This window comes from Oryzias latipes, chromosome 11 (genome assembly GCF_002234675.1).
Source record: "Oryzias latipes chromosome 11, ASM223467v1".
NCBI classification, from domain to species: domain Eukaryota; kingdom Metazoa; phylum Chordata; class Actinopteri; order Beloniformes; family Adrianichthyidae; genus Oryzias; species Oryzias latipes.
The window spans coordinates 23,774,359-23,797,168 of record NC_019869.2 but is presented as its reverse complement, the minus strand read 5'-3'; the positions used below and the strand labels follow the sequence as shown (position 1 = coordinate 23,797,168).

Sequence of the window (22,810 nt, the reverse complement as noted above, 5' to 3'; positions counted from 1 at the left end):
TTTCTGGCATGTTGCAAAGGCCACAAAGCAGCCATTTTGTTGAAGAAAACACTTGGTCATGTGTCTGTGTAAACGTGGTTACATCAAGTGTTTGCACGTGTGCATCCTGTAGGAAGCCCCCCCCACATTTTGCAGCATGCCACATGTGACACATGGTTACTGTGACTCCAGTTGTTCTCAATTAATGTCGGCAGATGTGGGATTATCGTGTGTGTGTGTGTGTGTGTGTGGACGCTGCCCTTTGGCATGGATGAGGAGAAGCAACAAAAATTAGACTTCGACTTCAGCTAGCCGTCACGTATTGCATGCAGCTTCGATGCACATGCAGCTTAGGCGGTGTCAGTATTTACTTTGCTAAGCTGTGTAATTAACTTGTCACTCATGTGATGTTTGTAGATATTTCATAACCGTTTAAATATATATGAGCGACAACCGTATGATTGTGTTCATGAACAATAGCTAATTTGGATAATTACTCTGAGAGCTTTCACAAAGTGTTCACAAAAACACGTTTTTCTGTAAATATTTAGGTTTTATTTGTACAATCAAAATGCTTTTCTCATTTTTTTAGGGTATTTAACAAAACAAAAATATCAAGCAACATTTGTAGCAACGTAGAACAGGAGGGCTGAAATAAATCAGGTTATTTTATTTTCAGGTTATTTTTATCTACAATTTCAGTTTTAGCTGTTTTACTTCTTGTTAAGCTATTATAGAATAAAATCTTCTTAGTTGTCATGTTTTTTGTAGTTTGGGCGGGGGTGTGACTTGTGCTCAGGTATATTTACAACTGCTAAAAGGCACTGTAGGTCTTTGTATAAGTATTTGCTACTGACTGCAACGCAGGAGCAGAGGCACCGATCAGTATTACATCGAGCTTGGCAGAATTGTTCCAAAGTGACACATTTAGTGATTTTAAGTGATTATAAAGTGTTTAACCGACTTGTTAGCATGTCGTTTCTGCTAGGTTTATCTGAATAGACTATATTCCTCCCATGTTTCATGAAGCTAAACAAGCATCAATGTATCACGGCAGTGAAGTGTGCGCATATCTGGAGCTGTGATGGTGTGGGATTTTTGATCACCGCGGTGATGAACCAGCAGGGGGCGTTATGTCGCGGTTAACCACAGCGCCCCCCCCCCCCCCCCCCCAAAAAAAAAAAAAAAAAAAAAAAAAAAAAAAAAACAGAATCCCCTGGCGGCCACATCGCCAATGAATACAATTACAATGCAGTATTCTTTATTAATAAATAACAATAAAAACTGACTACTACCTATCTAACTAATGAACTTTCTCTCTGGTACAGACATCTTGTCAGAATATTATAAATTGCTCAGTAATAAACAGACAGCAGACACTTTGTCACCTTTCCGGTAGCCATGAAGCCTGACACCCATGAAGAACGCAGGGCAGGAGGCTCCGCCTTTGTTTATAGAGACACATAACTTTGAGCAGCACAAAATAGTTCCCAAACAAAACATGTAGTGATATTCATCGAAATCTAACAGTGCGTGCTCGTGTTTGGTGTTACAGAGTGAAGGAGAACAGTAATAAACCGCCCCAACACAAAATCCTCCAGCAGGCGGCCGTGTCTCACACTCAAGAACGCACACAGCTTGTAATGGAAATGAATACAAAAATTAGAATAGAATAGAATTAGAATAGAATAATTAGAACGCAGTAAATTTGTTGTATTTCCTCGCGAGACGGAAATGTCTGTTGTACAATGAGGATGTGTGTGTGTTTCTAAAACCAAGCGCATGTGTGTGAGAAGAAGGGCACTGCGTGCAGCGTAGAGGGATTGAGAGGCGCAGCGCAGGCAGGGAGTGAAGGAGAATAGTAATAAAAGGTTTCCCCCAGAAACCCTTGAAGTCTGAACAAAGGACTAGCAGAAAAAGTAAATTATCAGCAAAGATGAATGTGTTTAATGTGTTTATTATAGTTCCAATCACGCACCATATGCAGAACCTCCAAAAAAACAAAAAGAAAAATAGTGTGGTGATGACCTCATCACTGTGGTGATGCGGTAATCGTCACACCCCTACGCATATCAAGTTTTTTATTATCTATTTCGATCATTATGATTTGCATGTCAAGATGAAATGTCCGTTCTTGGTCCCCTGTTTTGGTAAACTAATTTCTCCCTAAAGCTCAAATTTTGTATGACTTGTTTCCTCTTGATTATGCATTTTTTGGCGTATGTAACTTGTACTTTGTAGTGAAATTCTTTGATTTTGCGTGTATCTTTTTACATTACCAGTAATCTTCATAATTGTTTGATTTATTTTGTTCCTTGCAAGGCATTCATTAGACCTTGATGTTAGCGTTTATCATTTATATTAGTATTTTTCAACGTTATTTGACAAACTCCGGATTTGACAGTATTTATGCTAACATTAAACTAACATTCTTCAGTAATGTCTCTGTGTGGGAGAGAGGCTGTATTGCATTCTGTGCAGCATTGAACCTTTGAACCAGTAGATGCATGCAGGTACAGCCTTGGCCTTGCTTTTCAGAGGCCATAGATATAGAAATTTGCTTGAGGTTCTCTTTTGCACATGTGTAGAGCTATCCACCTGTAATGATCCAGATCCAGGGAAGCACTTGTGTGCTATGATCCTTCAGGTCCTTCAGAAGCAGTCCCTTGTGTGTGCGGCGTGATGAGACCGGCTTGTTAGTGTGCTTGTCAGCTGGCGAGATTCTTGACCTAACATGGTTCATACGAGCTACTCTGTTGTTGGTGTTTTCCGCCCCACTTACACTTGTGGGGGGAGGGGAGGTGGTTTCTTCACTTTGATCGCATGTTTTAGAAATGGATGTACCATCATATTTCAGGCAAACCATGTTTGATGCAGTAAAAGCATGCCAACTGGAAGAGGAAGAACTTTGTTTTTTAAAAATTCCTTCGGCTTTGGAGTCATTGAAATGAAGGACACCGTCTGACAACCAATGTTACTGAGAGGACCGTACAGTGTTTTGGAGCGCCTCAATGTGGTTTGTCAAAAGTAGCTACAAAGGGAAAAAGATTTTCACTTATGATAGTTTGTGGCACTAAACTTCGAAGTGTCCTTTTGCTTTTGTTGACTGAGCTTTACAGTTTGTGCTAGCTTTACGTTTAAGCTGTCCGTCACGTTGCATTAGTTTAACTGTACAACCCATCCTACAACTGGCCCAAGCCTTTGACCGAATAACCTCTGTCACCTGCAGGTTTCCCAACATTAAAATTTAAGCCTAAAGAGGGATGGGCATGTCGACATAAGTTGCTCCGCCCACCATGTTAGAAAAGACCCTGATAGAGCAAAACAAAGTGAAGTGAAGTTTTACTATAACCACCCAGTCCACCCACATCCCAAAAAACCCACCAAAAGATAATACATCTGCCTGAAAAGATAGATGTATTATCTCAAAACCAATCAAAGCTCAAATTGAAAGAATAAATGTCACCATTGTTATGTATAGAAAATAAAGCAACAAACACAGACTGGGTCCTTGAAACTACATTGTAAATATGTTTATTTACAGTTGGAAATCTGACTTTTCTTCCAGATGTAATCTTACCTTTTCCCTTTCCATCCTACACTAAAAATTTGTTTGTACTTGTTCCACTTACAATAAAGGTTCAATTCCGTTGAATCCTATTCTGTAAGAATTGGAGTTTGGATAAACTTTCCTTTTCTTGCTGATATTAGCAGGAAAATTCAAAACAGATGTTTGATTTTCTTTTTTAGAAAGGTTTAACAGGTTTAAAACACTTTTCCAGATGACTTTATGTGATTTAGCCACAGCTGATAAAACGCGCCAAGCCAAACAAAGGGGCAACTCAGGACATGCACACTAATATGCTGAGCGAGGCCTCAGTGGCAGCCTGTCTGGAAGTTTCCCGCATGCCACCCCCAGCAGTCTGCCAACGCTTTGGTTAATATTGCCACCAGCTGCAGAGTGGCTGATGCCAACCATTGCCAAGCTGCACACAAGAGCCTTCTCTTCCCTTCTGCCAAACATCTCAGCGAAGAACACTACACAGTGTATTTTCCAGGCTGAGAGAATGAGGTAGAATCAGATTCTAGTTGTGCTGGTGCATGATAGATTATTCTTTTTTCTCCTTTAGATACCAGCTGTTTTCTCCTCGTCTCCTGTTGGGTCAACAGGTTGTTAGAAAACCTGCAAGTCACTTTAGACTATAGCAGCTGTTTAAAATCCACAGTTCAAGGCAATTTTCTTTGTTTTACTTTCAGGTTTTTGAGGTTAACACCAGAGATGTCTCCAACAACACCCTAATAACACACGCTCTTTGACGTGCCATAACTCTTTGATCGTTTATGCGATTAACATGAATCAGTGGAATCTAATGCAGAGAAAAGCAGTTTTTTTACTTGTCTTGTCTAGCAGCTGAGCAAACAGATGAGAGCTGAAACCCTCTTGTGTTGGACATATCTTAACGTTACAACAGGGGTTATGAATCTTTTGACACAGTTAGAGGTATGATCTTAACTGTCGAATTTCGGGTCGGGCACTAAATGACAATCATTACGTTCGGGTCGGTTCAGGCTGGGCTTCTCTCTCGCTGACTTTTTAAATAAATATATTGTAATGGCTGCAAAGAAGCTCCTTAGGCGCACGGTTTTCAAACAGCTCTTTATTAATCCTGTATGTCAGAACGGTTACCGCGTGAACTGAAAGGCACAGCCAGCTTCTTACTCAGAGGGAGAACGTTCACCGAACACGCGCACACACACACACACACACATAGGTAGACCCCGCCCCCTCTATCCCACCAGTCACCAGCCCACCGTTGATTGACATACACTGTGGTCCAGCAACTGGCAGAAAGAGGTGGGCGCCGGCCACCCGCAGCTCTGCGCACGTGTCGTGAATGTAATCTTCCCTCCGCAAGCCCGCATCTATTTTGTTTAGGTATCTCCGATATGGAGCAGCAAGAAGTCAAGGATAAACTTAAGACAGGGGAACTGAAAAAGCAAACACGCACCGCGGCTCCAGAATTTCTCTGCGTAATGAAGCGAGTGCGCATCAAGATCTCTCTTTCACTCTCTTTGTCTGGCCTCTTATTCTGTGTTCCAGCATTATTTCGTTGAGCAAATGCATTTATCATGTTTATCATAATTGGTCGGGTTCGTCTTAAATGCCCGCGGGTCTGTGTCGGGTCGGGCCGGATTTTTTAGGCCCGATCTTACCTCTAGACACAGTAGGTGAATATTTGAATTAACCCCTTTTGTAATTCAGGCTAAACTTGATTAATCTTACTTTTATTTGTAGGAGTTTTTTCGTTTGGATGGAAAGAAAAAGGAAGAAGAAGAGACAGAGATGGGGGGGGTTGTAAAATTATAAAGCAACAAGTTGTTGGATGTTTATAATTATAACGTTCAGGTTCACATGTAATACAAATCTAGAAGGGGCGGGGCCTGTCGTCACACACACTCAAATGTTATAAACATACCTGTTGGTTCCAAAAATGTTCACACACCATAATGTCACCATGTACACAATACAACGATTGTTTACACACGCATCCTTATGCCTTCAGACCGACACATCAAAGGTGTGATAGCACCTGTGCTCGAGTGAGTGTTTCTGTTCTTCTAAGGTGGACGATGGAACGTAAAAAAGTGAAAAGCAGTTTTTCATATCTGCTTTGCACCGATATGCAACACATCACTGTTGCATATTGGTGCAACGCTGCTTTTCTTTGCGAAAGAATCAAATGACCTACATTGATTGCAGACATCACTTTTACAAAGTGTTACATATCAGCTCAGAGTTGTTTTTCTCTGCTTCGGAAACCTTTGGAATTATGATAATTGCGTAAAATGCTTAAGAGGTACGGTAGCTATATCTCCGATGTTAAAGGATTAAAGTAGTCAAAAACTAAAGGTCTTTTAAAGGGCTTTAAAGGTTCTTGTGTGTTGCGGTTTGATGCATCAGTGCTGTAAACCTATACAGCGATTCTATCAATATTAATTCAACAAAAACAAAGACCCCACAACCTAACGAAACAACTGTATCTACGGAACCAGAGCACACCTCTTTATTTGTAACTCAAACTGACAATGTGGTTTGCAAGACTAAGAATGTTGAGGCTGTAGAACTTTTAAAATAATTAGCAGAGACCATGTTTGAAAAAGAAGAAAAGCTTGAGAAGGGAAAGAGGAAGACTGCTGTGGTCACACTAAAAGCAAACTCGTTTCAATCTATGGTGAAGCAGGTGCTCTGGAAATGGAAAACGTTCCCATTTTGAGTTTGGAAATTGTTATTTCTTTGGGCAGCTCATCTCTACTCTTTGAAAAATGTTTTATTTATAAAATAAATCCTTCAACTATGGGTTAATGTTACTGAGACGCAGAGTCGCCTCTTGTTTCTCGTCTTGCTTTCTTCATGTACACTCCGGTAGTGCGTCTGATTACCTTTGCAGTTCAGCTCTGCATTCTTTTTCTAAAAGAGACCTGAAACTTTGCCGGTCGAACAGAAACATGCGGACTACGCAGCGATTTTGTGAATTACAGGCTGTAAATACTCGGCAGCAGTTTTCGTGCCCACTGCCAGCAACCCATCGCATTAGTTGAGGAAGATGGACAGATTTTTGTTTGAGTCGGTGACACTTTTGAGCACGTCACCAATCTGAGGCTAGAAATATGTGTCCGGATAAGCAGTGTCTCTGAGATGTCCATCACTTCTAGTTTTTGTGACAACCGCATCGACTTTGAATATTTTTAAAAAAATCAAGAATCCTTATTTCTTAAACCTCTGCGTCCAGAGGATTAAACATGGATTACAAACAAAACAGCAAAATCAAAGTTCAGAGAAAATTATTTAAGAGGATAAAACAGTGGGAGCATTTAAAAATAAACCTAATAAACCCAATCTTTTTTTTGTCTCAATGCTGAACAGTCAGTTTTTTCTATCAAAAATATAGTGGGCTTCTTTAGCGCTGGCATCATCAGAAAGTCATGTGATTCCCCCGCTTCTAATGCAGCCGTTCACAAAGAGCCTCGAGGTGATACAGAGCACGATGTCAAACTAGGACGCCTCCTCCCAACAGCGCAGCATAGTGGGGGGAAAGGGGAGTGCAGAGGAGAAACAAAGGGACAGTGTGAAAGGCTCTGCTGTTGTCCAAAGGGACCTGAATGCTTGTTTCATCCTGACTGACGCTTGCAGACTAGCCTCTCTGGAGACAAGATGGTGGTAGAACATCATTAGCCCTGAATGGAAATTCTACAAGTTTTCAGAATTGTGGCACCTTTTATTGAATCATTGTTATGTGAATAAACGGTTTAGAGTGCAACAGGAGCTTAAACAGGGCAAAAAGGATAATCATTTTATTCCTTTTAAAAGGGATATATAAACAAAAGTGTTCAGATTTGTAAAACTTTTACACCAGAGTTTTAGCTCCAGTGTTGTCCTTCACAACCGTTCCTTTTCAACACTTACCGTGATCAACGTGAATCAACGTATTCTGTTGCAGGGAAAAGCGACTCTGCGCCGTTATGTAACACTTAACATGCATATCGGTGGAAAACCGCTTTGAATTGTTCCTTACCGATGCACAGCGGCTTTTTTCTGCCGATCAGCTGATTCGCGTTGATCGCATAAGGAGTTACGATCAGGGCAAAGCAGGTTTTGACAGAGACAACGCAGGTGTTAAAGTTTTACAGCTTAAAGCTGGAAAAAATGTCACTCTTAGGGTTGACATTTAAATTATGGATTTGGACCATAAAAAAAAAAAAGGTTTATTCCGACTGAAATTGGGAGGGGTGGGGGTGATGTAGACTTCCGGTTCTGGACTTTCAGTTTTGGCTAATAATGTCTTGGTGCCATGTCTGCAACCAGGTCCTCTTTTCTCTGGACGGCAGATGTGACAGAGTAGTCTCTAGGTCTTGTCGTGCAAAGCTAATGTCAAAACCCACAGATGCCCACCCCCCAGTGTGCACAACAGGCTCCTTTAAACAAATGGCTCTTTTCCTCCTGGGTCCAGACAGACCAACTTGTAGTTTTTCTAGCTATCTGAACGACCTTGCTAGCCTTCAGGCTGTTCCTGGCAGACATGGCAAGAGGCTAATGAGGTTACTCTGGTTCCTCTTTTGGCCTTCCTGCCCCCTCCCCTGTGAGTGTCTTTAGGTGGGAGGGGCAGTTTTGAACAAAAGACACATCAGTCTTTACCGTGTGCTTTGAAGCCACTCCAACATAGAGTTGTTTGCAGATACCATGTTGTGTTGCATTCTGCATGTTCTGCCCACTTTGTGTTTAACGGTTGGCGAGCTTGTGCAACAGTGAAAGACAAATTTAAAGAATGTTATGGCTCTAAAAAACTATCACCTATCAATAGTTAATAATAAAACTTAAAATAAAAGTGTGTGTAGCCTTTTTAGCCATCATGGTCTTCTGGTGCATAGATTATTTTTTAATACTGAGTAAATTTAAATTTCAGTGACAGAAGTTTTACATATAGTTTGTTTAAAAGGCGATATTTTTTGTACTGTTCTCTCAGCTACTGAGACTTCCATAAAGCTGTTTTATAGATGATGGACTTTCTCATCCATGTACTGTGCATTTTTCAAAGACCCCCCCTCCGACATTTTGTTTCCAACTATCTTCTGTTGCCCGTAAGCAAGAATGATGGACATTTATCAGTAATCTCAAGAAATCAATATCCTTCAGGATTATGTTTGAAATTGAAGGATTGTTATAATCGTCAGACACGGAGCACATCGGAACACCTGTACGCATCTAAATAGACAGGTTCTGGATAGGAAAAAAGAAGCCATACCTTTGCAGTCGTCTGTATAGATCAAGCCAGTTTTTGCTGTGAAATGCAGAACTGTTGAGTGGGATCAGCTGAAGCATCTTCCAAGAATCCACGGGGAATAGAGGTGAGACGTTGCATCAGTTGCTGCTGCTTCTGTGATGAATGACTGCACGGGAGGCGAGGCTGTGCATGGGGTTATGCAGGCCAATGCAACCACGACAATTGAAAAATGAGCGCATGTAAAGTGCGTCAAACTGAGTCAAATTCTGGTCAACGAGTTTTCAAGGTGAGATTGTGACAGAGCCGTGTGGTAATTGTGCTAAAAAAGCCTGTTTATCACTTAACGTCTGCCGTTTGTTAAGCGGCCTGCCAGATGAGCTAGAATCTGTCAGCAGCCTCATTTTTCAGTCAACAGCGAGACGTGGGTTCGCTTGCTCTACCAGCAAAATCCTAAATTCCAGTTTAAATACTAGGGATTTAGTTGGTAATTTACTCACCATCAGTGAGTGGTCTGTTTTTGAACTGATGTCATGTATAAGGCGCACCGAACTATAAGGCGCTTTAAGCAGGACGAGCGTCAGAGAGAAGTCCATCAGCCAGATTTTCTTAACTGGGTAACACTAGAACTCGTTTGTACCGTGCTACACATTAGCTAAGGGAAAAGTGTTCGCAAGAACACCAAGCCAAACATTTGACAGAGCACCGTTGACCTCTCATAATTGCTTTTACGTCAGTAAACACAACCAAAATGTATCCAAATATAAAGATCTCTGGATTATAAGGTGCTAAGAAATTAAGGCTTTTAAGTGCATCTTATAGTGCGAAAAATACAGTGTGTATATTCAGCAAATGAAGAATTGCTCTTTGTGTTCATTGGTATTGCATAAAATATACATTTTATTTTGGACAGATTGAACATTAGTGAATTAATTCGTTGTCTGGGCTAGAATCTCAATTTATTTAGGTGTTTGCTTTGCTGTAAAAGCAACAGATGGCTTTGTTATATAGAAGCTGAGGGCCTTCAGCCAAATCAGCTGTAGGATGCTGTTCCTTCTGTGATCATAGATGATGGATGCCAGCACAATGCCCAAACCAAGACTTTTGCAACACATGTTAAAAAAAGGGGAGGTTAACAAAGTAACTCCCAGATTTAAACCAATTTTCTAATACATGTTCATCAAGCTTATTTTCTGTTTCATAGATGTTCCCAGCACAACTACTTTACCAACACATTCCAGTGAGATGAAAATGGGTTGTAATCAGATGATTGTGGAGCCCTTTCATCCCAGCAGCTCCAAACAAGTTGTTCCGTTAGCACATCCTGCGCAGGCTTCCGGTGGTCTTGAAGCCATAAATTATGCAGGACCAGGAGATCGTTAGGATTGGAATGCGATATTTGGAAAGCAAACGTGTCCCTCGTCTTAAAAGAAGCCAGCCGGGGTTAAACAACAACCTCTGATGTCTACAGATCATGTTGATCTAAAGCCCTGCGCCACTGCAATGTTTTTGCCAACCGCTGCCAATATCTACAAAGATGCTGTAGACCTCCAACATTTTCCAATGTGGAAACGCTTCACTTGGAAAGCTGTGTACATAAGCAAAGTCAGTATAAAAATTCTTATTTTAAGCTTTTATAAGCCAAGTTTATGTCTAAAGCTCTTTAATAAATGGGAAAAAATTGGAAAATTGATTGATCTGCATTAAATACCAATGCATGAAAGCTTTAGCTACAGATGCATAGACTGAGTTAAAGCTTTAAGGGATGCACAAGCTGGATGTCATCTGGTGCCAAAAAAGCAAAATCTTTTTACCAAAGCCTCCATACATTTTTAAAAAAACGTTTTCCAACACGGCCATAGTAGCACATGTCTGCAGCTACAGCTACAGACCAAACAATGAACTTTCAATGAAACAGAGTAAAATCATTGTACATTGCTTTTTTTTCAACCCTGTCCATTTAACAACACTGTAGTGTTGTCTACCGGATAGATCATGTACAGGTTTTTACTTTCATCAGACAAATGGAAGATAATGATAGTTTAATAGGTTTCGACTACTGGGGTGCGATCTTCCTCGGAAGGTTATGTGCCAGTCATGACATGCTCTGTAACCATCAGCTGTTTAGGAGAGGCGTGGCCCACAGGGACAGACCTGTCAAGTCTATCCCTGTGGCCACGCCTCCTGCCATCTGGTTGTGGAAAGAGAATCCTGAGTGGGTAACAGCATGCATGTTCCTTCGGCTTGGTTGATGACATTCCTGTGTTTCTTAAATATAATGGCTCCTTTGATCCAATGTTTGAACTCGTTTGTTTCTGTTTCTCCGGTGTTGTCCCAGTCTATGATGGGGTTGTTTGTGTGGTCTGGTATGTCTGACTTGGAGATTTTGTTGCTCTGCTTCCTATTTTTTGATGATGTAGATCGTTTAGTTATCTCCTTCCTAAATCCCTGTTTTTTTCTTTTTTTAATTTTTTATTTGATATATTTTTGTGTCAAACGGCTGTCCCGTTTCTCCTACATAAGCTCTGCGTTTTATTGTCTTTTTTTTTTGTTCCATTTTGCTCAATTGCAATTTATAGGGGTGTGTTGATTCATTTTAACAGTGATTCGATTCGTATTGATTGGTGGTTGCTAATATCATTCATAGTTGATTTTGGTTTATTTTGAACGATCTGATTCACTGAGCTAAAATCTTTGCTAAATTCAAAGTGTTTCCACACATTAGACTGTAATGATAGCTTGATCATTTTACGTGTATTCTCCGCTGTGATGGCACGTGGTCATTTTCATCGTTTTTGAAACGATTTTACAATTGTATAGTTCGATTCGATCAACAACTTGCCTCAGCCAGACCGATCTGGTTGGATCATAGTCTATTCATCGATTAATTCAATTAATTGATACACCCCATATAATTTATATTGATGGTGTTACTCCCCGGTTGTATAGTACAGTTATTGTTCCTGTTTTTCTGTTATTGTTCTCTTATTTTCCACCTGTTGTCGTACGTTGTTTGTGACCTATCTTAGACACTGATGGCATTCCAGTGAGTCTTGGATCTATTAAAACAAATCCAACACAGAGGTTGCCAGTATATAGGAAAGCCACACACTTAGACCAGCAGAAGCTATGGTCATTGGACCACCTTGATGCACAGAAAACTGTCTGAACGTATGGTCAGAGGAAGGAAATAGGGATCCATTATGTACTAAAATGAACTTTGATTATGTTGTTAGAACTTCCATCTTTACTTCACGCTTTTGCCTTCATTTTCTGTTGGAGTAATCCAGATGGATTAATTGCTTCTAATGTGCAAACTTTGACTTCTGCTAAGACAGTCTAAACATGATCAAGCAGCCACAGGCTTGGCTTTTTGCTTCACCTCAACAGTCCCACTCTGTCAGACAGATGGGGCTCATGTGTTTGAAGAAAAAAAATCCACAAAAGGACTAAGCAGTGTGCAAAAAGTGCAAGTAGAAGGGGATACAGCCGTCATGACTTCTGGATGTAATAACCTCTGCTTTGTTTAAATAACATTTGTCCTCCATCGATCCATCCATCTATCTCTCTGTCTGTCTTCCAAGAGGAAATGTGCGTTAGAATAACAGATTTTTTTACAGCAGTTTTGTAGAGCAGATCACAGCTGGCGCTTGGCCCACATTCCTCTGGCGTGACGTCCGCACTCTGCAGGAGCGCGGCACTATTTTTGGAACAGCTCGCTTTTGCATATGCATACACTCACATTCACGCAAACACTGATTAGTGTATGCACTGGCTAGACTGCAAATGTGCACAAAGCAGGCATTTTAAACTCATAACAATCTGTCCTGATTGGTTCCAGCTGGTAATAAAATATAACTACACGATAATGAAAGAGGAATAGTTTGTTGTGATGTAATAGGTAGACATTTTAGCTGTGGTTTTCAAACCTATATATGCATCTAGACTTGGAACACGAAAGATTCTTTGACAGCACAGGATCAGTTCATCGCAGAGACTTCTCCTTTGAGAGCTAATGTAGCCCGTGCTTAGACAATGCATGCTGCTCTTGTGCTGCACTAATTCACCGCCTCTGTGTAATTCTCAAGCATGGTTTGTCAGTGATCTCTGAGAAAATACGCTCTATTCATCTTCACTGAGCTCAGATTGGATTTTTATGCTTTTTTTTTTTGTTTCCCCAAAATTTCCAGTTAAGCTCTTATTTGAAATTCTTCCTGTCCGCGTTTCTGTTTAAACCATTAAGTAAAATTTCACTTTGAACAACTGATGAGGTATTCTTCTTTAGCAAGCTGAGCTATTGAGTTGTTTCCACTTTTGAATGGAGAATTATTCAGGCTGGACTCTGGTTATGAAGTGGAACTGCCACTACTTTTCTTTCAATTTGACACACAACCAAAGATTAAATCCGGCTTAAGCTCCCGCATCTCATCATTGATTCAAAGCAGACCGATACTTGAATGTTTTTATGTTGATGTTCTGTTTATGAATATCTCAGGGAATTCTCAGTGTTTAGCAATCCTCTCATGGAGGAAGGGGGTTTATAGTATTATTGTTAAATGTTACACTGATAATTTCATAAAAAACAAATGATTGCAACTAAAGGGGAGGGGGAGGGGGAGAGTAAATCCATAATGTTGGTGTTGCTGTATTACTTTCAGTTTTACAGGGTTATTTGTATGTTTGTGTGGGTGTAACGATTAATCGGCCTAATCGATGAATTGATCTACAATCCAAGCAGATCAATCTGTCTGAGGCAAGTTATTAATCAAATCAAAACTTCACCTGCATTGTTCAGTACCCAGGTATTCACCTCTGAGTCACACTGGTTGTATTTTTGGTAAAAGATGTACTGCATCGACTTTAGGTCAGTGAATCCGATCAGATCATTCAAAATGAACCACCATCGACTATAAGACATATCATCAACAATAAATTATGATATAAACTGAAACCATGCTAAAATGAATCGTTACACGCCTACAGATTTGGAAATTCCACATAAACAAACAGGATTTTGTCTGAGTTGCAAAAGATTTGTTGTATTCCTCAGATGGATGATTCCTTTCCTCTGTTGCGCTTTTCCCAGCCACCAGCAGACAGGGATTGATGGGTAAACATCCTGAGAATGAGACAACACACTTCTCAGATCGCTTTGTTTTCTAACCTCATAATTAGATGATGTTTAACATATTTCTTTAGGTTATGAAGCAGTTTTTGCCCTCTTTGTGGAAATGTTAATGTCCTTTTGGCCCTTCCAGTCACTTTTATTGTCTGTGGACAATACAAGCAATCAGTGTAACAGAGGAAACGCAGACTCTGATGGGCACTAAGGTCAGTTTTTGCAAAGGAAGTGATTTTAGTGCACAACTCAGCTGCGTCGCTTGCATGTATTAGCTGTGTGATTCTATGTGGGAATGTTTGTAGCCATGAGATTTACAGTCAGTGCTGTGTGTGTCATTCTACATTTGGCCTTGTGCCACACCGTGAGGAAAAGGGGGCTAGTGAGCTGTCTAAGTAATTGGTGCTTACCTGGCAGTCTTTGACACACAGACACACACGCATGCACCAACACACAAGCAATGGATTAGATGACATTAACTGTAGGAAGAAATGGTATGATTGAATCTTTGCGCACCTCTCTTGCTGGTGTCTCTACATGTGCGCTCATGTGTGACACTGTAATGAGGGACTATGTGTTACACACAAAACACATCCCACCCCGTTGTGTGTATGTGTGCGAGTGCACAGAGCTGTCAGCCATCATCTCCATCATGTGCAGAAACATACATTTGAATATTTTACCCACTCACCCCCTACTTTACCAGCCCTGCCAAGGTCCTTTCCTCCAGGCTTTCAGCAAGCACAATCTAAACAATGAAAACTGATGTTTTAATCTGCTCCATAGTAAACAAGTAAATCTGTAAAGTCATGTAAATATTATCAACATTTGGCGGAGTAGTGAGGCCTTTGTCTTCTTACTCTGAAGTCACACATTCTGATAAGCCCGTATGGCTGAGTACAGGCTGTCTGTGGACAAAAAAAATTGGTAAACCTGTGTGGGGTAGGCACGAAATATCAAGGTTGTAGACCGTACAATGAGTCCGTAGAGTGAAAATGTTCACATACAATTTTCTTTTATATGAGCTTGCCACGAGCAAAAGGTGTCGCAGGCAAGATGTTTGAAGAGATGCAAGCGTGTCATAAGGAATTTTCCTGTTGTCCAACTTTATTTAGAGTCTTGCGGACTGCATGAGGGTTCCCTAAGTGTTGTTCACGTGATAAGTGCTGACTGTTTGAAAGTAGCAAATGAGACAATCGGAGCATAGTTTGTGTGAGTATCGTAGGGGCGTCATTCATATCACCATGTGCGGTCAGTAAGAGGCCAGTACTGGCACCTCACAACAAAGTTTCCTGAGATAGCCAGGGGACTGCAAGACACACCTGTGCTCCCCTTAAAATGTGGCTGCTCCCCTCTACAAACCTCCCGGACAACCCAAAAACCCACAACACCTCTACAAATCCACCCCCGTGCGGGTGCATGTGACTGAAGGCCCGTACACACCGGGATGAATATTAGCCAGGCGTTATTCGCCAGCGTTTTTCGCCACGTTTTTTGTGTTCACACCCAGGCGATTTTCGCTGACGATGAGCCGAGTGAACATGCAATTTCATTCCCTGACATTAGATGGTGCTTAATGTAAAACAGAAATACTCCTGTACACAAGGTGGCGCTGCGCAACTTTACGCTTCTTAAAGTCGCTTTTCACTCAGAAGAAGAGAGCAAGTATTTACGCGCTTGTCAGAATCATACAAAGAAAACATGAATATTTCAAGCACCAGTAGCTCCAACTGGTGCTTGGTTTGGGGATATTTAAGAATGTCCGTCATTATTTCTTCGCGGCAGTGTAGACGCTACTCGGCGTCTATCTTCTTCGCTGGTATGTGTGCTCAGCAAGGAAGTTTTGTGTTTAAGCGCCCCCAAGTTGTGTTTTACTGTAACTTCAGAAGCTCCAGACACGTGTGCAAAAGCACCATTCACATTGGTCGTATAATTTTTGACGCAGCGCCTCAAACCAAAAAAACGAACCCGAGGCGTTTTTTAAAAAGTGACGCTTTGACGCGTGGCGTTTTTTCGCATCGGTGTGCACACTCACATTGGTGCCCTTTGTTTAGTCAAGAGGCGTTAAACGTCGGCGAATATCGCGGGCGAAATTCGTCCCGTTGTGAACGGGCCTTAAGGGTTACATGTTCATGCAGAGCTATTGCATAGAGCTGCATCTGACTTCTAAGAGACAGTGATTTTGTTTTTTGCTGTAGATTTGACAAATCACTCTCCCCATAGGGGTTTGAACAAAACTTAAAGTAACACCTGAAATATGCGTTCCCTGTGGCTTGACAACAGAAACTCAATTTTCCATTTACATTATTTAAGACCTCTCCATTGTTGCTTATGTCCTAATCTCATTTCCTGTAGTCATTAGTGTTTGACATCAAACCCAGCTGCTTGTGCGGTGAAAGAAGGTAGGGAAGGCAGAAGGGAAGTTTTATTGCTGCTTGACTCGTGTGTCTCACGATGCGCTGGTATTCTCCCAAGCGCTGCTGAGTAAAAGCAAATGCTTTCTGTGATGTTTTAGCCGGTTTACCGTGAAGTGCTCCAAAGAAATGCAATACAACAGCAGGCAGATCTGTACTTTAGAAAAATGTGTGTGAGCTCTTTGGCATTCACTTCCTACCATTCATCGGGAAAGCACCCTGCTATTTTTTTCACTCAGGAGAAATGCAGCCGGCTTTTGTTGTTATGCAAATTTACGGTTGCATCAAACTACATTCTAATGTAATGACATGGTAGTGTTAGTGTCATGCTGTAGAACACTGTAAAGTACATCCTGGCTCCGGGTGCTTTCATCGTAGGCTTCTAGGCTCTAGAAGCCTACGGGGGGGGGGGGGGGTTTCAAATCTGCATTTTCTTTGGTCTGCCTCCACACCTAGGTGTACCCAACAGCCAAGATATTTTAGTAAATATATATATTTCAGTTAAAATAGTCATGTTGGGGCTGCTCTCTCTCTGGCTGCTTTTATCAAACCTAGTTTCTTAGCTAACCGCGCTTACAGTTTTACATGCGTAATGCTACGTACACACCGGGAATGTGATGTGCGTTCAAGAGGACTGTCACTACCTGATGCTAGCGCATGTACTGACGGTTGGAAGAGGCTTGGTGCCAAATGTTGACGCAGTGCAAATCTTGTGAATCTTGCTCCAGGGTTTTTCTTTCACTGCTCCGATATATGAATGACTTGGTGTCATAGAATAAATGCACAAACCGCAATTGTTAATTTCCCCTCCAATGTCAATTTTCAAACTGTTGTGACTTCCATTAATTAAAAGAGAGGCTACCCATATGTCACTCCCAAATCAGAGTCCCTGATTGGTTAAAGTTCAACTAGTTTAACTTTCAACGTGTTCAATGGCCTCGTGTTTTGTACGTAGAGTCTAAAAATGGACTTGGAAACTTGCGTGGCGACCAATTTAATTGGACCCCTACAATCAATGCCAAGTCTCTGAGGGCTCATAGAAACCATGGTCATGGCTCAATTGTAGCACTTTAAGTCCACTTTGTGAGTCTTTTTTTTCATGTTTTTGTCTTGGAGGGGGAGTGTGAGGAGTGATGGCTCAAGTCCAGGATCGTCTTATAGACAACTGCCACTTCTTCTGCATCTTTTTATTACTTATACCTGTGTGTAACTGCCTTTAATCAGGAGAGTATGGAAACCATGTATTATTTAATCAAACCTTGTCCTTTCTTTTTGTTTTCACAGGATGATAGTGATGGGATCCCGTGGTCAGAGGAGCGGGTTATGCGAAAGGTCCTTTATCTCTCCCTAAAAGAGTTTAGGACGGCACAGAAACGCCAGCTGGAAGGAGACTGCGCCCCAAACTCCAATGGTGCGTTTAAGTTCTTGTATTTTTTGGCTGTGTTCTTGAGCCATTTCGTTTGATTCTGCATTTGTTTGGAGTCAACCCTCATTTGTTGTCCCTCTGTGTAATGAAACGAAGGGACATCTGAGCTTGGTGTGTTTTTAATACAATTTCAACTGTTTTCAAACATTAAAAAAGAGGACTTTTGAAGTTCACAACTAAAAAATTTGGATTAACAAGACAAGACTCTAATAAACCGTTTCTTAGAGGGAACTTTTGGAATAACTAGGGCTTTAAATCAAATCAAGAGACTCAAATCCATTCCAATTCCACAAACAGTTCCAGTTGTTGTGGATTTTGTGCACAAAGCAAAAGTTGTTTGAGTGCAGGGTGTTTGTGCGCTTTGAAAAAAATCTGTCACTATGTCTTAGTTTGACAATGGTGCTCCTCCAACACAGGAGAGAGTGGAAGTTTGAACTTCACACATTCCTTAGAAGTCCTTCTCAGCAGACAGAATCCAAACCAAACAAACGTGATGGGGAAGGAAACAGGCTTTTAATTCTCCTTCCTCCTGCCTTTTTATTCAACAGTCTTTATTTTCCCACCTTCATTTTTCTTCCTCCATGCTGCCTCCTGTATTCATGGCTCGTGCATATCTGTGTGCTTAAATCGTGCACGCTCTAGACTTTTGAGGCATGCTGGGTAGCTGACCTGATCGGCCGAATAAAAAGGGGCTCATTAAAAAGCCGCAGTGGCCCATCGCATGTGGGCTACGGCAGCAGCCCGCGCCGACACAAATGGAAGCCGGGCTGAATAGGCGATCCTGCTGCTTCAGAGCACTGTGGGTTAGCATTGCTTTGCATGCTGCCCGAGTGGCAGTTTCCCATCCCACATAGACACCATGGTGAATCCGTCAGCCATTTTGGAGTATCAGCCTCAGCATGCGCCACATCCTGAATGGGTGTCCCCTGCTGTTTTGGAGGAGTGCAGGACAGAGACTCTGGGCTTACATTCCGGCTCAGCTTTTGTGCCACAGCAGCTAGTTTAAAGCATTATCATGAAAAATAGAAGCCAATCTTTTGACTTTTTGGGTATAAAAACAAACTATAGTAATAAATTAAAAAAATATATATTTTTCGTAAAACATATTTTAACAGATTAAAATAGTAATGATTTAGTTTTTATCTTTACCAAAAAGAGAAGGATATTCTTCATCTTATGAATTGATTGTTTATAAATATAGACATAAAATATCAGAGGATCAGAAAAATAATAGTTTACTTTGCAGTTAAGTTGTTGCACAGAATATCCGTTTTGTTTGTAGTTTAGGAAATGGAAAAGCAGTGATGGAAATTAAACAGAATTATTACTAAAAAACATGATGATGATGCATACCATATTTTTTGCACTATAGGACACACTAGATTATAGCACCGTCAATAAGTGGCCCATTTTCAAAATTGTCATACAGTGGGGCAAAAAAAGATAAGATAAGATATTCCTTTATTAGTCCCACGATGGGGAAATTTCCTTGTTGCGGCAGCAGTACAGTTACAGAGAGCAATATATATATAAAAAAAGAAAAACTATAGAGTCAATAAAGTATGTAGTTGCCACCAATTATTGCAAGTTCTCCCACTTGGAAAGATGAGAGTGGCCTATAATTTTGATCATAGGTAAACCTCAACTATGAGAGACAAAATGAGAAATAAAATACAGAAAATCATGTTGTCTGATATTTTAAAAATAATTAATTTGGAAATTATGGTGGAAAATAAATATTTGATCAATAACAAACAAGCTAGATTTCTGGCTCTCACAGACCTGGTCTCACAACCTTGTTAGTAACGCATAGAAAAACGTAAAAGGAAAAACCAAACACTGTCCGACCCTGCTACACATTAGCTGCATTGGCGTATTTACTAAACACTCTTGTTTCCATTTTGTATTAAATAAACAGGACTGGCATTATGACAGAGCATTGTGTACCTCTCAAAATCATTTCGACATCAGGAAAAATTTATTCTGAGAATTTTCTTTTTTCTTTGGCCTTGAGTAAAATAAAACCTGTTACTGGACTAGTGATGTTAGGAGGACAGAGGTCCAAACAAAAACTCCACTTTCCACTGCTGTTTAAGTTAGAAGTAATAGATAATAATTATCCCTCTGAAGCAGTGTTTTTCAACCTTCTTTTAGCCGTGGAATCCCTTTTTCCTTGATTAAAAACCGCAAGGCAAACTACCAACTGTAAAAAATGATCTTGAATAAGAATCAAACACAAAGAAATAAGTATCTCATGGCCTTTCATATTTCTACCTACTCGGTGTGAAACTTAGGCCTGTTTGGATGAACACAAAGCTGATTTTCTGGCAATGTTAGCCTAACTAGGTGAAATGAAAGAATTCCCCATGGTACACCGGACGATCTGTCATGGCACACTAGTCTAAAAACTGTTTTCTAAAGGACCACTTTAAGGTGCTCAAAGGTTGTAGTTGGATGAAGGCCTCTTCTGATAGACCCCCATGTTTCAGTGTGGCAGCAGATTCTGTTTCTGCTTGAGAAGGGGATGTGACAGAAGGTCAATCAGATGTTTCCATAATGTTTCGGGTTTTTTTTTCTCGCCATCTCTACTTTGCCTAAACCAGCAATCAAGCCATCTTCTCAACATCTTCATCTTAAGGCCTTGGCATCCGTCCATCCTCAATGTGCTTCCTGCCTCTCTGTCTCCTTCCTTGCATTATTTAACAAATGACATTATGCCCTTCTATATTCCATCTTCCGCCCATTCACTAGCGCATCCTTTGCCCACCCACATTCCTCCTTTTATTTTTTCTCCTCCCATCTCCTCATCCGTTTGTCCTTCCGCTTTGTGTCTCACCCAAGGCAGGGCTAGATTTCACATCAATAGGACTCTGGTTACTGCCTTCTCCGCAAAATCCTGTCTGTTCGCTCCCTGCTGCAACTTAATCTACTCAATTTGAATCTCCAAATCTTGGTTTTCTCATCCTAAGTCGTTATCCTACCCTGTCCTCTGTTCATCTATCAAATCTGTTTTATTTGTTTTGTGTGTCCTGTCCTCTGCTATACATTTTAGCCTTTATTGTCCTCAACTTTCCTTCTTTCTTTTTCCATTCTCTTGTCTCCCTCCCTTCCTTTCCATGTATTGTTTGCTCTCCTGTTGGTGTCTTATCCCCCTCCCTCTGCTGTGTTCTTTTCTTCAACCCTTCTTCCCTTCTTTTCCATTTTCTTGAGTGCGATTGATGGGCGTCCTGGCTGGTGGCCAAGCCACCAGCAGGGCTGAAGAGGACGGATCCTCGTTTCTGACTCCCCTCTCTTTGTTCCTGTTGGGTAGTACGTTTCAGCTCTCGCCTGTCCAATGGTTTTCTGCGTGTCACGCCGTTTCTTCCGCCGCTCAGTCTGCTGTCACTGCACCGTCTCTCTGCATCTCCCATGCTGCCAGCAGCTTGCACCGTAACAGTGGCAGCTGTGGCACTTCAAATAGTGTGAGAAACCTGTTCTCTTTGTGGCATCACCGGACAGACTTGTCCAAAATTTTTTTAAAAAAAAAGCCTAGCAGGAGATTAAGAGGACGACTTGATGACAGAAGATGACTTGCTTCTAGCCACCAGATTGATGGTCTTTCTCGCCTGCTCTTCCTCTACGACGCCCAAACCATTACACAAGCCTCAAATCGCCTTTGATCCTCTGATTCCTAGCTTTGAACTTGCAGAAAACAGATGCCATGTTTTAGAACTGCACATTGTTATAGGCTTTGTTCTGGCTTGTGGTTCAAGTGTCACGCTGTGTTTGATGTCCATTTTTGGCCGGAGGACTAATAAATTCTGGATGATTTCTGATCATCTTGCCAGGCAGCTAATTTAAAAAATAAAAAGTCTTTGCTCTGAATAAAAAGCTTATAAATGGATTCCATGCGAGTATTCTTCACTTATCTTTATCATGTTATTAAATTGTAAAGGAGATGCTTTATTTTTCGCACTAAAAGCTCCACTTAAAAGTATGTTTGGTTGGGTATTATTGGGATAATGCTAGTGCTGCTAACATATAGCAGTGGCGGAATGTGCTTGCTTTATGTGTTACTAACAAGGTTTAAGTGGAATTAGTCTGTTTTTTCATCTGTTGCAAATGAGGTTGGGAGTTGGGTATTTTGAAAATGCTAACGCTGCTTTTAGCGGTGTTGGAGTGTGTTTTTTACATGTTACTAATGAGGTTGGGAGCTGGCGTAGTCGCAGTAATGTTTATTTTAGAGGCATCAGTTTGTTTTTAAGGGTTGGAAAACAAGGTTGGGAGTAAAACGAGGTACATAACAGGCATGTGTGGCGCGTTCAAGAACAAAACGGGGCGTTCTTCAACGAGCTTTTAGCATATGATGTTCACACAGCTCTGTCGCTGCCTGTTACAAGCGCATGTACTCACAATTGGAAGAGGCTTGGTGCGAAATGTCGGAGCGGTGCAAATCTTGCGAATATTAGCCCACGTTTTTTCTGTCACAGCTCTATTCCGATAAGTTTAAGATGTTGTGTCATAAATCCGGCCAGGCACAAATCGCAATTATTAACCTCTCCTTTATGATAAATTTTCATCTGCTTGGCACATCTAGATTGATTTAAAATCTTGCATAGCAAAGCTTCAACGTGAGAGTTTTGAACGCAGAAGCCCGAAACGCGTACATGTGCACACTTCCAAGGCTGTCGTGAACGTACCATAACGGGTATTGTGAGTATGCTAACATAGCTAACGCCCCTGATGCGGCTAATGTGTAGCATGTTTCAAATAATGCAGTAAATAATAGTTACCTTGATCAGTTAATAAAGTCTGACAGACTTATGTTTGACTCTTTTGTTTGCTTTATAGTTCAGTGCGCCTTTATATATGACATCATTTCAAAAACAGACCATTGATTTATGTTTCGCCTTATAATCTGGGGAACTCCAGCCTATAAAGCTGAAAGTACCGTAAAATAAAGTCTATGTTTGGCTTGTTTCTTAAGGTTAAAATAATCCTTGAATCAGTGAAAGCAACAGTCGGTCTATTTTGTCCTCTGGCACCAGTGGATGCTCAGTTACAAAGGAAGGTGACACATTTAGATGCCCTCAATTTAAAGGAACATGGTGTTTAT

General features: G+C 41.0%; 1 protein-coding gene across 1 annotated transcript in view; it reads left to right on the top strand.

Moving 5' to 3' along the window:
• jarid2 (jumonji and AT-rich interaction domain containing 2) overlaps positions 1 to 22,810 on the top strand; it is a 101,560-nt gene that overhangs the window by 37,542 nt on the left and 41,208 nt on the right. The window contains exon 2 of the mRNA XM_023960183.1: positions 17,574 to 17,700. Within this exon, the coding sequence (XP_023815951.1) occupies positions 17,574 to 17,700 (127 nt within the window). The remainder of the gene's footprint in view (positions 1 to 17,573; positions 17,701 to 22,810) is intronic.